Raw genomic sequence first — 15,879 nt, forward strand, 5'->3', positions numbered from 1 at the left:
GATGTGGTCGCTGCAGCTCGCAATGGGATCTGCCAGCTCCCACATCAAGCAGCTCAAGCACATCACCTGATCAGCCATCTCTAATTAATTAATTAGTTTAATTTAAGTTTACGAGTTTAGCTGTGTTTTTTTTTAAATTTGGGGCAGATTTGCTATCAACCAATCAGATCACAGCTTCCCTCTGAAGTCACTTTTGGAAAACAAAACAAAACTGGAAAACAGGAAGTTACTGTTAGGTTTTTATACTCACACAGAGACTGCTCCTCCTCCTCCGAACGGCTCCCAAAATTAGGCCCGAAGAAAGAGAGAGAACAAAACAGTAGGGAAAAAGCACCTTCTCCCACTCTGCACCGAATTACCTCACTGCACCAAATTTCATGATTGAATTTCTCAAAGTATTAAGGGGAAGTAATAAGATAGACAGAGAGAAACTATTTCTGCTGGTCAGGAAGTCCAGACTAGTGGACATAGTCTAAAAATTAGAGGTAGATCTTTCAGGAGTGAAATTAGGAAACAACACAACACAGAAATTGTGGTAGAAAGTTAGAGGGCGGGATTCTCCGACCCCCCGCCGGGCTGGCGAATCGGCGGGGGGGTGGCGTGAATCCCGCCCTGCAGGGGATTTGGCGGGAGCAGGAATTGCCCCGCGCCAGTCGGCGGTCACTGGCAACGGCCCCCACCCCCCCCCCCTCCGGTGATTCTCCGGGCCGCGATGGGCCGAGTGGCCGCCCGTTTTTGGCTGGTCCCGCCGGCGTATGTTATGACAGGTACTTACCGGCGGGACCTGGCTCCGCGGGCGGCCTCCGGGGGGTGCCCCCATGATGGCCTGGTCCGCGATCGGAGCCCACCGATCCGCGGGCGGCCCTGTGCCGTGGGGGCACTCTATTCCTCCGCGCCGGCCGGTGTACCGGTCCGCGATGGCCGGTGCGGAGATGAACCCCCCTGTGCATGCACTGGGATGGCACCAGCACACGCTGGCGCTCCCACACATGCGCCAACTCGCGCCGGCTGGTGGAGGCTTTTCGGCGCTGGTTGGCGTGGCGCCAAGCCCGGCCGGTGCGGCGCAAACCACTCCGGCGCCGGCCTAGCCCCTGAAGGTGCGAAGGATTCCCCACCTTCGGGGCAGCCCGACGCCGGAGTGGTTCACGCCACTCCTTTGCACCGGAGTTGCCCGTCCCGCCGATTTCCGAAGAATCCCACCCAGAATTCTCTTCAGCAATTGGCATTTGATGTTCAATCATATATTAATTTTAAGTCTAGAATTGATAGATTATATTTTGCCAGGGATATGAGAGATAGGTCACAAAGCAAACATGATCTCTTTGAATGGCAGAACAGACTCAGAATTGGCAACTCCTGTTCCTATGTCCCAATGGATCATGTGAGATGACTGCGCAGACCCCAATATCAATTACATGCACTTGAAACACAAAAACCCCTTCCTCTACATTGACACATTTCCAAGTCCTTTTGCTTCAGCTTTCATACAAATTGCATAGTCCTCAGTCCTTTCCCATACCCTCATTTACAAAACTTTTGGTGCATAAGTCTCGCCAAAGCTACTGAACATGAGGGGACATTTTCAGTTGTAAATTGCTCACCTATTAATAATAATAATAATAATAATAATAATCGCTTATTGTCACAAGTAGGCTTCGATGAAGTTACTGTGAAAAGTCCCTAGTCGCCACATTCCGGCACCTGTTCGGGGAGGCTGGTACTGGAATTGAACCCACGCTGCTGCCTTGGGCTGTATTACAAGCCAGCTGTTTAGCCCATTGTGCTAAACCAGTCTCTTTTAGAGATATAGATCATGGAGGTAGTTGGCACTCAATCAGATTAGCAATGGAATATGTTGAGGTTAATGGCACCATTCCAAAGTTAACCGTGACAGAGTAACGACACCCACAGACATATAACCCACATTCATATTCAATGTTAACATTCTTCCAAACATGTTTGCCCTGAGGATCATTCAGAGAGAACAACACTAACTGTGACTCAGAGAGAGAAGCACTAATGGTCATGCAGAGAGAACAGCACCAATGGTGATTCAGACAGGGCAGTGCGAACAGTGATTCAGAGATAGCTGCACCAATGGTGATTCAGAGAGGGCAGTGTGGTGATGTGCATCACTGTAAATACATGTAAGCTAGACAGACACTAGAGGGAGCACCAGAAACATCACACACACACACACTCAACCAATAGATAAGTTAGATGGGAGGCGACCAATGGACATTCCCGATACACAAGGAGGTGACACGACCACAGGGGGGCATTACACCAACCCATACATAAAGGACACCACACACATGATCAGCCCCTTTTGGCCAGTGGAGACAGTCAGTGAGGAGAGGCACAGGGTTGATTCATTATCACACCCACCACGTGGAAGACAGCAGCTGGATAGTCAGTTTAGGTATCTACAATAGGATTAGCAGTAGTGTCAAACTCAAGTTATAAAAGTGTACATAGTGTAAATAAATGAGTTGAAGTTATTTACACGTCTCGACCTTCCTTGACAAATGCAACACAAGGAAGCCGCTTATGTTACAAAGGAAACATAACAAAACAGGCAGCATTAACTGTGATTCAGAGAGAGCAGCACTAATGGTGATTCAGAGAGAGCAGCACTAATGGTGATTCAGAGAGAGCAGCATTAATGGTGATTCAGAGAGAGCAGCACTAAGTTTAATGCAGAAAAGTGTGAGGTGATTCATTTTGGAAGGAATAACAGGAAGACAGAGTACTGGGCTAATGGTAAGATTCTTGGCAGTGTGGATGAGCAGAGAGATCTCGGTGTCCATGTACATAGATCCCTGAAAGTTGCCACCCAGGTTGAGAGGGTTGTTAAGAAGGCGTACGGTGTGCTAGCTTTTATTGGCAGAGGGATTGAATTTCGGAGCCATGAGGTCATGTTGCAGCTGTACAAAACTCTGGTGCAGCCGCATTTGGAGTATTGCGTGCAATTCTGGTCGCCACATTATAGGAAGGATGTGGAAGCATTGGAAAGGGTGCAGAGGAGATTTACCAGAATGTTACCTGGTATGGAGGGAAGATCTTATGAGGAAAGGCTGAGGGACTTGAGGCTGTTTTTGTTAGAGAGAAGAAGGTTAAGAGGTGACTTAATAGAGGCATACAAGATGATTAGAGGATTGGATAGGGTGAACAGTGAGAGCCTTTTTCCTCGGATGGTGATGTCTAGCACGAGGGGACATAGCTTTAAATTGAGGGGAGATAGATATAGGACAGATGTCAGAGGTAGGTTCTTTACTCCGAGAGTAGCAAGGGCATGGAATGCCCTGCCTGCAACAGTAGTGGACTCGCCAACACTAAGGGCATTCAAATGGTCATTGGATAGACATATGGACGATAAGGGAATAGCGTAGATGGGCTTTAGAGTGGTTTCACAGGTCGGCGCAACATCGAGGGCCAAAGGGCCTGTACTGCGCTGTAATGTTCTATGTTCTATGTTCAAACTGTGATTCAGAGAACAAAGAACAAAGAAAAGTACAGCACAGAAACAGGCCTTTCGGCCCTTCAAGCCTGCGCCGACGATGCTGCCTGTCTAAACTACAATCTTCTACACTTCTGGGCTCTGTATCCCTCTATTCCCATCCTAGTCATGTATTTGTCAAGATACCCCTTAAACGTCACTATCGTCCCTGCTTCCACCACCTCCTCCAGCAGCGAGTTCCAGGCACCCACTACCCTCTGTGTAAAAAACTTGCCTCATACATCTCCTCTAAACCTTGCCCCTCGCGCCTTAAACCTACGCCCCCGAGTAAATGACCCCTCTACCCTGGGAAAAGGTCTCTGACTATCCACTCTGTCTATGCCGCTCATAATTTTGTAGGCCTCTATCAGGTTGCCCGTCAACCTATTCCACTGAGAACAAACCAAGTTTATTCAACCTCGCCTCATAGATAATGCCATCCATACGAGGCAACATCCTGGTAAATCTCTTCTGCACCCTCTCTAAAGCCTCCACATCCTTCTGGTAGTGTGGCAACCAGAATTGAACACTATACTCCAAGTGTGGCCTAGCTAAGGTTTTATACACCTGCAACATGACTTGCCAATTTTTATACTCAATGCCCCAGCCAATGAAGGCAAGCATGCCGTATGCCTTCTTGACTACCTTCTCCACCTCTGTTGCCCCTTTCAGTGACCTGTGGACCTGTACACCAAGATCTCTCTGACTGTCAATACTCTTGAGGGTTCTACCATTCACTGTATATTCCCTACCTGTATTAAACCTTCCAAAATGCATCACCTCACATTTGTGCGTATTAAACTCCATCTGCCATCTCTCCGCCCAAGTCTCCAAATGATCTAAATCCTGCTGTATCCTCTGACAGTCCTCATCGCTGTCCGCAATTCCACCAACCTTTGTGTCGTCCGCAAACTTACTAATCAGACCAGTTACATTTTCCTCCAAATCATTTATATATACTACGAACAGCAAAGGTCCCAGCACTGATTCCTGTGGAACACCACTGGTCACAGCCCTCCAATCAGAAAAGCACCCTTCCATTGCTACCCTCTGCCTTCTATGACCTAGCCAGTTCTGTATCCATCTTGCCAGTTCACCTCTGATCCCGTGTGACTTCACCTTTTGTATCAGTCTGCCATGAGGGACCTTGTCAAAGGCCTTACTGAAGTCCATATAGTTCACCGAAGTCCACTGCCCTACCTGCATCAATCATCTTTGTGACCTCCTCGAAAAACTCTGTCAAGTTGGTGAGACACGACTTCCCTTTCACAAAACCGTGCTGCCTCTCACTAATATGACTCCTTGCTTCCAAATGGGAGTAGATCCTGTCTCAAAGAATTCTCTCCAGTAATTTCCCTACCACTCATGTAAGGCTCACCGGCCTGTAGTTCCCTGGATTATCCTTGCTACCCTTCTTAAACATAGGAGCAACATTGGCTATTCTCCAGTCCTTCGGGACATCACCTGAAGATAGTGAGGATCCAAAGATTTCTGTCAAGGCCTCAGCAATTTCCTCTCTTGCTTCCTTCAGTATTCTGGGGTAGATCCCATCAGGCCCTGGGGACTTATCCACCTTAATATTTTTCAAGACGCCAAACACCTCGTCTTTTTGGATCTCAATGGGACCCAGGCTATCTACACACCCTTCTCCAGACTCAACATCCACCAATTCCTTCTCTTTGGTGAATACTGATGCAAAGTATTCATTTAATACCTCGCCCATTTCCTCTGGCTCCACACATAGATTCCTTCCCCTGTCCTTCAGTGGGCTAACCCTTTCTCTGGCTACCCTCTTGCTTTTTATGTACGTGTAAAAAGCCTTTGGGATTTTCCTTAACCCTAATTGCCAGTGACATTTCATGACCCCTTTTAGCCCTCCTGACTCCTTGCTTAAGTTCCTTCCTACTTTCCTTATATTCCACACAGGCTTCGTCTGTTCCCAGCCTTCTAGCCCTGACAAATGCCTCCTTTTTCTTTTTGACGAGGCCTACATTATCCCTTGTTGTCCAAGGATCGCGAAATGTGCCGTATTTATCCTTCTTCCTCACAGGATCATGCCGGTCCTGAATTCCTTTCAACTGACATTTGAAAGCCTCCCACATGTCAGATGTTGATTTACCATCAAACATCCACCCCCAATCTAGGTTCTTCAGTTCTCGCCTAATATTGTTAGAATTAGCCTTCCCCCAATTTAGCATATTCACCCTAGGACCATTCTTATCCTTGTCCACCAACACTTTAAAACTTACTGAATTGTGGTCACTGTTCCCGAAATGCTCCCCTACTGAAACTTCTGCCACGTGGCCGGGCTCATTCCCCAATACCAGGTCCAGTACAGCCCCTTCCCAAGTTGGACTATCTACATATAGTTTTAAGAAGTCCTCCTGGATGCTCCTTACAAACTCTGCCCCGTCCAAGCCCCTAGCACTAAGTGAGTCCCAGTCAATATTGGGGAAGTTAAAATCTCCCATCACAACAACCCTGTTGCTTTTACTCCTTTCCAAAATCTGTCTACCTCTTTGCTCCTCTATCTCCCGCTGACTGTTGGGAGGCCTGTAGTAAACCCCCAACATTGTGACTGCACCCTTCTTATTCCTGATCTCTGCCCATATAGCCTCACGCAGTACAGCTGTGATATTCTCCCTAACCAGTAGCGCAACTCCTCCACCCCTTTTACCTCTCCCTCTATCCCGCCTGAAACATCTAAATCCTGGAATGATTAGCTGCCAATCCTGTTCTTCCCTCAACCAGGTCTCTGTAATGGCAACAACATCATAGTTCCTAGTACTAATCCAAGCTCTAAGTTCATCTGCCTTACCTGTTATACTTCTTGCATTAAAACATATGCACTTCAGGCCACCAGTCCCGCTGTTTTCAGCAACATCTCCCTGTCTGCTCTTCTTCAGAGCCATAGTGGCCCTATTTCCTAGTTATCCCTCAATTTTTTCACCTTTTGACCTATTGCTCCGGTACCCACCCCCCTGCCATACTAGTTTAAACCCTCCCGTGTGACACTAGCAAACCTCGCGCCCAGGATATTTATGCCTCTCCAGTTTGGATGCAACCCGTCCTACTTATACAAGTCACATCTGCCCCGGAAGAGCCCCCAGTGGTTCAGATAACTGAAACCCTTCCTGCCTATGTCGTTAGTACCAATATGTACCACGACCTCTGCCTGTTTGCCCTCCCCCTTCAGAATGCCCGCAAACCATTCTGAGACATCCTGGACCCTGGCACCAGGGAGGCAACAAACCAGGGAGCAGCAGGAATGGTGATTCATAGAGAGCAGCAGGAATGGTGATTCAGAGAGAGCAGCAATAACTGTGATTCAGAGACAGCAGCAGGAATGGTGTATCCGAGAGAGCAGCAGGAATGGTGTATCCGAGAGAGCAGCAGGAATGGTGTATCCGAGAGAGCAGCAGGAATGGTGATTCAGAGACAGCAGCAGGAATGGTGATTCAGAGAGAGCAGCACTAATTGTGATTCAGGGAGAGCAGCACCAATGGTGATTCAGAGGGAGCAGCACTAATGCTGATTTAGAGAGAGCAGCACAAATGGTAATTCAGAGAGGGCAGCACAAACTGTGATTCAGAGAGGGCAGCAGGAATGGCGATTCAGAGAGAGCAGCACTAATGGTGATTCAGGGAGAGCAGCACTAATGGTGATTCAGAGAGGGCAGCACAAATGGTGATTCAGAGAGAGCAGCACCAATGGTGATTCAAAGAGAGCAGCACAAATGGTGATTCAGAGAGAGCAGCACAAATGGTGATTCAGAAAGAGCAGCACAAATGGTGATTCAGAGAGAGCAGCACAAATGGTGATTCAGAGAGAGCAGCACAAATGGTGATTCAAAGAGAGCAGCATAAATGGTGATTCTGAGAGAGTAGCACAAATGGTGATTCAGAAAGAGCAGCACAAATGGTGATTCAGAGAGAGCAGCACAAATGGTGATTCAGAGGGAGCAGCAGTAATGGTGATTCAGAGAGAGCAGCACAAATGGTGATTCAGAGGGAGCAGCAGTAATGGTGAATGAGAAGAAGCAGCACTAATGGTGATTCAGAGAGAGCAGCACTAATGGTGATTCAGAGAGGGCAGCACAAATGGTGATTCAGAGAGGGCAGCACAAATGGTGATTCAGAGAGAGCAGCACTAATGGTAATTCAGAGGGAGCAGCAGTAATGGTGATTCAGAAAGAGCAGCACAAATGGTGATTCAGAGGGAGCAGCAGTAATGGTGAATGAGAAGGAGCAGCACTAATGGTGATTCAGAGAGAGCAGCACTGATGGTGATTCGGAGAGGTCAGCACCAATGGTGATTCAGAGAGAGCAGAACTAATGCTGATTGCGAGAGAGCAGCTGACTGTCTATGCGGAGTCTGCAAGTTCTCCCCGTGTCTGCGTGGGTTTCCTCCGGGTGCCCCTGTTTCCTCCCATAGTCCAAAGATGAGCAGGTTAGGTGGATTGGCCATGCTATATTGTCCCTTGGTATCCAATGGTTAGGTGGCTTTACAGGGATAGGGCGGGGAGTGCTCCCAGGACCTAGGTTTGATGCTCTTTCAGAGGGTCGGTGCACACTCGATGAACAGAATGGCCTCCTTCTGCACTGTAGGGATTCTATGATTTTATGATGAATAAACGTGAGCAGTAGTAATGCGGAATTAGAGAGAGCAGAACTAATGTTGAATGAAAGAGAGCAGCACGAATGGGATTGAGAGAGCAACACTAATGGTGAATTAGAGAGAACAACACTAATGGTGAATGAGAGCAACCAGCAATAATTGTGAATTGGAGAGAACAGCACTAATGGTGAAATAGAGAGAGCAGCACTAATGATGAGTTAGTGGGAGCAACACTAATGGTGAAATAGAGAGAACAGCACAAATGGTGAATTAGAGAGAACAGAACTAATGGTGATTTAGAGAGAGCAGCATTAATGATGAATTGCAGAGAGCAGCACTAATGATGAATTGGAGAGAACAGCACTAATGGTGAATTAGAAAGGACAGAACTAATAGTGAATGAGAGAGAGCAGCACCAAAGATGAATGAGAGACAGCAGCACTGATGGTAAATGAGAGAGAGCCGCACTAATGATGAATCAGAGAGAGCAGCACCAACGATGAATGAGAGGGAGCAGCACCAGTGATGAATTAGAGAGAGCAGCACTAATGGTGAATGAGAGGGAGCGGCACTAATGATGAATGAGAGAAAACAGGACAAAGGTGAATTAGAGAGAACAGCACTAATGGTGAATTAGAGAGAACAGCACTGATGGTTATTAGAGAGAGCGGCACTAATAGTGAATGAGAGAGCAGCAATAATGGTGAATGAGAGGAGCAGCAGGTGAATTAGAGAGAGCAGCACTAATGATGATTGAGAGAGAGCAGCACTAATGGTGAATTAGAGAGAGCAGCACTAACGATGATTGAGAGAGAGCAGCACTAATGGTATTCTTGTCAGGCACAAAGGTAAAACAGGAAAATTAGGGATAGTATTCGATCCAAGGAAGTAGCATACAAATTAGCCAAGAATAAAAGCAGGTCTGAGGATTGGGAGCTGTTTAGAATTCAGCAAAGAAGGGGCAGCATGGTGGCGCAGTGGTTAGCATTGCTGCCTCTCGGCACCGAGGTTCCAGGTTCGATCCTCTGGATTACTGTCCATGTGGAATTTGCACATTCTCCCCATGTTTGCGTGGGTTTCACCCCCACAACCCTAAGATGTGCAGGGTAGAAGGATTGGCCGTGCTAAATTGCCCCTTAATTGGAAAAAATTGATTGAGCACTTTAAATTAAAAAAAGAATTCAGCAAAGAAGGACAAAGAAATTGACCAAGAGGGGGGAAATAGAGTATGAAAGTAAACTTGCAGGGAACATAAAAACTGACTAAAAGTTTCTATAGGTACATGAAGAGAAAAAGATTTGTGGACAAAGGTAGGTCCCTTACAGTCAGAAACAGGGGAATGTATTATAGGGGTCAAAGAAATGAGCATCTGAATACATACTTTGGTTCTGTCTTCACAAATGAGGACACAAGTAAGATACCAGAAATGTTGGGGAATGCAGGGTTTAGTGAGAGGGAGGAACTGAAGGTGATTAATATCAGTAGCGAATTGGTGTTGGGGAAATTGATGGGATTGAAGGCTGATAAATCCCCAGGGCCAGATAATATACATCCCAGGGTACTGAAGGAGGTGGCTCTAGAAATAATGGGTGCATTCGTGGTCATCTTCCAGGATTCTATAGACTGCGAAACAGTTCCGGCAGATTGGAGGATGGCTAATGTAACTCCACTATTTAAAAAGGGAGGTAGAGAGAAAGCAGGGAATTATAGACCAGTAAGCCTGATGTCAGTAGTGGGGAAAATTCTAGAATCCATTATCAAAGATTTTATAGCAAAGCACTTAGGAAACAGTGGCAGGATCGGACAGAGTCAGCATGGATATATGAAGGGGAGATCATACTTGACAAATCTACTGGAATTCTTCTAGGATGTAACTAGTAGAACTGATGAAGGGGAGCCAGTGGATGTGGTGTATTTGGACTTTCAGAAGGCTTTTGACAAAGTCCCACATAAAAGATTTGTGTGTAAAATTAAAGCATATGGGATTGGGGGTAGTGTATTTAGATAGATAGAAAACTGGTTGACAGACAGGAAACAAAGTAGGAATTACGGGTCTTTCTCAAATTGGAGGGGTACCGCAGGGATTGGTGCTAAGAGCCCAGCTATTCACAATATATATAAATTATTTAGATGAAGGAACAAAATGCCACATCTCCAAATTTGCAGACGACACCAAGTTGGGTGGGAGGGTGAGCTGTGAGGAGGATGCAGCGATCCTTCAATGTGATTTGGACAAGTTGAGTGAGTGGGCAAATGAATGGCAGATACAGTATAATTTGGATAAATGTGAGGTTATCCACTTTGCTAGCAAAAAAGGAAGGCAGACTATTATCTGAATGGCCATAAATTAGGAGAGGGGAACTTGCAATGAGACCTGGAGCTGTACACCAGCCACTCAAGGTAAGCGCGCAGGTACAGCATGCGGTAAGGAAGGCAAATGGTATGTTGGCCTTCATAGTGAGAGGATTCGAGTACAGGAGCAGGGATACCTTGCTGCAATTATACAGGGCCTTGGTGAGGCCACACCTGGAATATTGTGTGCAGTTTTGGTCTCCTTTTCTGAGGAAGGGTGTTCTAGCTATAGAGGGTGTGCAGCAAAGGTTTACCAGACTGATTCCTGGGATGGCAGTACTGACGTACAAGGAGAGATTGAATGAGTTAGAATTGTATTCGCTGGAGTTCAGAAGGATGAGAAAGGATCTCATAGACACCTATAAAATTCTAACAGGACTGAACAGGATTGATGCAGGAAGAATATACCCGATGATGGGAGTGTCCAGAACCAGGGGTCACAGTCTGAGGATACGGGGTGGACCATTTAGGACAGAGATGAGGAGAAATTTTTTCACCCAGAGAGTGGTCGGCCTGTGGAATTCGTTACCACAGAACGTAGTTGAGTCCAAAACATTAAATGTTTTCAAGAAGCAGTTAGATACAGCACTTAGGTCGAAGGGGATCAAAGGATATGAGGGAAAGCAGGATTAGGCTGTTGAGTTGTGTGATCAGCCATGATCATAATGAATAGAGGAGCGGGCTTGAAGGGCCAAATGGCATTCTCCTGCTCCTATATTTTCTATGTTTCTATGAATGAGAGGGAGCAGCACTAAAGGTGAATTATAGAGAACAACACTAATGGTGATTGAGAGAGAGCAGCACTAAAGGTGAATTAGAGAGATCAGCAATAATGGTGAATGAGAGGGAGCAGCCCTAATGGTGAATGAGAGAGAACAGTAATGGTGAATGAGAAGGAGCAGCACTAATGGTGAATGCGTGAGAGCTGCACTAATGGTGATTCAGAGAGAGCAGCGCTAATGGTGATTCAGAGAGCGCAACAATAATGGTGAATGAGAGAGCTGCACTAATGATGATTTAGAGAGAGCCGCATTAATGGTGATTCAGAGAGATCCGCACTAATGGTGAATGAGAGAGAGCCGCACCAATGACGAATCAGAGTTTGTGATTCTAGATTTGGTTCCCAACTTGGATTTCTGGTTTTCCATTGACAGATATCTCACCTTCGTTTGCATTATTCTTAATTAGGAAACTCTTGATGGGTTTCTTTGTAGCATTGGAATCATATTGACTGTCTGGCTGCTCAAGGTCATCATGATAATTTCCAGCTGGGCTCTGTTCTCGAATGTGTTCCCGAGAATGATAATCCTGTTTTTTTTGTTGATGGTTGTAGTTCCTCGAAGGACTGGGACTCCGATCGTGGCGCCTCGAGGGACTGGGGCTCCGATTGTAGCTCCTCGAGGGACTGGGACTGCGGTCGTAGCTGTCATTTCTGCCAGAGTCCCGGTCATAGTCACTACTGTGATGGTAATCATCATGGTATAGGTTTTGGTTCTGAATCCTTCTTAGTCTCCTGTCAGCTGGATCATAGTCCTCGTCCTCATCAGAGGCGTCATCGTGTACATAGTCTGATCGACTGGAATGGTAGCTGGTTGCCGATGCTCTGTTTGTCACAGGAATCTGTACTTTACAGGGCCTTTTCACTGTCTTCAAAGAAAGAAAGGACAGAACCATTAGTTAGCACGAGATTACCCAGTAAACAAGTACCTGCACATTAAAACCTGAACAACACAACAGCAAAATCCAGTTAGTTTAAAATGAGGAACTTTGATTCAGAATTCAGCTCGGTCAAAACATTTCACCCAAAATGGGTGGAATAATTAACTTCTGGGAAGATTACTGAAAGGACCAGTCAGAATCAGATGAAGGAATGATTAGATATGCTCTTGGAGAGAAATGGGAGGCTATGTCCCATAATCTCACATTTCCAGAGGGGATGAGTGCTTGCAGTAAGCATGGGTCAGATAATTGGTGCTTCCAAAGATGTGCAGGTTAGGTGGATTGGCCATGCTAATTGTCCCAAGTGTCCAGGGATGCGCAGGTAAGGTTATGGGGATAGGTTGGGTTGGACTGGGGAGTGGACCTTGTGCGAATACTCTTTCGGAGAGCTGTGCAGTCTTGTTGGGCCTATGGCCTCCTTCTGAAATGTAGGGATTCTATGATTCAATATTGCAGCCCCATCTCTCGGTCACAGTCTAAGTGGGGTACCATGCATTCCAAAGGATTGATATAATTACTCTGTGGTGACAAGGACAGTTGGTCAGGCTGACCTCTGAAAAGAGATGGCTCTACTGGGCCTGCGTTCCCTGTTCCAGGAAAATATTTTAACAACTTAAAGAAAAGAAAATCTCGGACTAAAATCTCACTGCCTTCTCCTTATTGATTTTTATTGACACACAAAGAAACATCTGGAGGATTATAGTGCAGAAAATCTCACTTTTCCGTTTAAAAGGTCTGACCTTCCTTTAGAGTCACGTAAAGGTTTAGATTTCTTCTTTTTTGGACAAAAGCTAAAAGATTTAGTTGAAACCTGGCAAGAGTTAGCAGCACCCCATCCTTTTCTCTACTTTGGACAGTATTCCTCTTATGATTTCTTTCGCAAGGTTCTCCCCTCCTCTTGACTGTTGAGATTAAATGAATTATCTCAAACATTAAAATAATTCCCATGGAATCCCTACATTCGTCCCATCGAGTCTGCACTGAAAGAGCATCCTACCTCAGCCCACTTCCCCACCCTATCCCACCTAAACTGCACATCTTTGGACCGTGGGAGGAAACTGGAGTACATGGAGGAAGCCCACACGGGGAGAACGTGCAAACTCCACACACACAGTCACCCAAGGCCAGAATTGAACCTGGGACCCTGGAGCTGTGAGGCAGCAGTGCTAACCACTGTGCCACCGTGCTGTCCAGATCAGATTTTCTGATCAGAAAATCTAGACTTTGGTGTTGACAGGTCAATTGACCATGGTAGGTCTCAACTAAGTCCACATCCAAACATATTTCCCTGTAAGTGTGTCTGGATAGTAGTCATGAGAAAGCATTCTGACTGATTGTTCCCTCCTGAACCCGGAATGCTGTAATCAAACGTATGAGATTTTCCAGCCATTGCGTTATTATAACATTTTTAAAAGCAGCGGCGTTGATGTGTCAGCATTGACTCAGTGGGAGCACTGGGTTCAAACCCTAATCCAAGCTCAAGCACATAATCTCAGCTGGCACTTCATTGCTGCACCAAAGGCGCGCTGTATTGTCAGAGTTGCTGTCTTTACGATGAGGCATTAAACTGAGTGCCTCTCAGGTCAACCTATGGGCTCCTATGCCGCTATTCAAAGAGGAGCAGTGGTGCCTTGTATCTTGGCAAATTTTTATCCCTCAATCGATATCACTAAATTTAATTTGATCAGAATCTGTTTGTGGGGTTTTGTCTATGTGCCTGCAATAGTAATCATCACTAGAACGGCACTTCATTGGCTGACAAGTGTTTTAGTATAAGATCCCCTCTGCTGACATTCAAAAACATTTGGTCTTACAATGTGGCCAGAACTGACAAACGAGTATCAATTACCAATGCCTGTTTTCCCTGAGGATACTAAGGCCCAAACCTGTTGTGTGAGAGTGGGGTTATAAGTAGGCCAGGCTGGCTTATTGGGGGCAAGTCTCTCTCTCTCTTTCTCTCTGAAGGAACATGCTAAACCAGTTGGGTTCCTCTGACAGGCGGGCAGCTTGTAGAGTTTTATTTCTGTGTTGAAGATCCAAGAATGAGTAGATTTATTGAATTCAATTTTATAATTTGCCCCGGTGGGATTTGAACCCATGACCATTGGGCTGCTGGTCCAATGCTGCTGTGACCCAGAACAAGCTGATAACAAAACACATTTCAGATGAAAGGGAGCCCCAGGTCTACACTGAGCCCTTTGACACTCACTATTTTAGCAGATTTTCCAGAACTCTTTAGACACTGGATGGCAACTGAAGAGGGCACATTGTCCATGGAAATGCCATTCACCATAACAATCCTGTCCTTTATCCTGAAAAGAGAGACCCATTCAAATGAAAGGGGGAAACATAATGACAAAGCAACATTCCCTATCACAGTATAGCTTTGTGTAATTTCCTCCCACCAAATTGTTGTGTTTCTTTCTGGGCAGCATTGACTTCAGATGGAGTACTTCAGCTCGTTAATGTGATAGTACAGATCCTGGGTGTTTCCAGAGTATTCAACCATATTCAGCATAACACCTAACCCCAATTCTATCCTCAGTCATTTTCCAGAACTCTTTAGACACTGGATGGCAACTGAAGAGGGCACATTGTCCATGGAAATGCCATTCACCATAACAATCCTGTCCTTTATCCTGAAAAGAGAGACCCATTCAAATGAAAGGGGGAAACATAATGACAAAGCAACATTCCCTATCACAGTATAGCTTTGTGTAATTTCCTCCCACCAAATTGTTGTGTTTCTTTCTGGGCAGCATTGACTTCAGATGGAGTACTTCAGCTCGTTAATGTGATAGTACAGATCCTGGGTGTTTCCAGAGTATTCAACCATATTCAGCATAACACCTAACCCCAATTCTATCCTCAGTCATTGGGGTGAAATTAGCCTTATAGAGGAATACAAAACACGCAAATTGCATTTGTCGCCCATTGTACAACATGTTTCATAGTCAGTCCCTGGCTCCCCAAAGCCTGTCCACCATCTATAAGGCACCAGTCAGGAGTGTGATGGAATACTCTCCACTTTCCTGGATAAGTTTCGCCCCGATAACACTCAAGATACTCAGCAGCATCCAGAACAAAGCACCCCGCTTGATTGGCACCCCATTCATCACCTTAAATATTCACTCCCTCCAAACCTCGTGCACAGTGGCATTTACAAGATGCACCACAGCAACTAATCAAGGCTCCTTCGACAACAACTTCCAAACCCACAACCTTGACCACCTAGGGGGACTAGGGCAGCAGGTACATGGGATCGCCACCACCTGCAAGTTTCCCTCCAAGCCACACACTTGGAATTATATTGCTGTTCCTTCACTGTCACTGTGTCAAAGTTTTGTAACTCCCTCCCTAACAGCACCGTGGGTGTACCTACAGCACAGGACCTGCAGTGGTTCAAGGAAGCTCACCACCACCTTCTCAAGGGTAATTAAGGATAGGCAATAAATGCTGGTCTAGCCAGCAATGCCCACACTTTGTGAATGAATAAATTAAAATAAAATCAGGGAACTGAATATTGGGCAGCGAGTACAGCAAGCGACTGATAGGATACCACCTGATTTCTGTCCTCCTACATTTCAATCCCAACGGCTAGACACACAGGCCTGGTGAGAAGCAGGCACCCAGTCTGATTTTCCCTCCACTAATGGTAACCGTGCTGGGGTAAACTCTGCTCCTCCACTGTT

General features: G+C 46.0%; 1 protein-coding gene across 2 annotated transcripts in view; it reads right to left on the reverse strand.

The window, feature by feature from the left end:
• The window catches only part of LOC140395179 (tight junction protein ZO-3-like), a 137,407-nt gene that overhangs the window by 80,221 nt on the left and 41,307 nt on the right, over positions 1-15,879 (reverse strand). For both annotated transcript variants that reach the window (XM_072482686.1, XM_072482688.1), the window contains exons 4-5: positions 14,397-14,499; positions 11,632-12,115 (exon numbers count right to left, since the gene is read on the reverse strand). In XM_072482686.1, the coding sequence (XP_072338787.1) occupies positions 11,632-12,115; positions 14,397-14,499 (587 nt within the window). The remainder of the gene's footprint in view (positions 1-11,631; positions 12,116-14,396; positions 14,500-15,879) is intronic.

Source organism: Scyliorhinus torazame, chromosome 18, assembly GCF_047496885.1.
Source record: "Scyliorhinus torazame isolate Kashiwa2021f chromosome 18, sScyTor2.1, whole genome shotgun sequence".
NCBI lineage: Eukaryota > Metazoa > Chordata > Chondrichthyes > Carcharhiniformes > Scyliorhinidae > Scyliorhinus > Scyliorhinus torazame.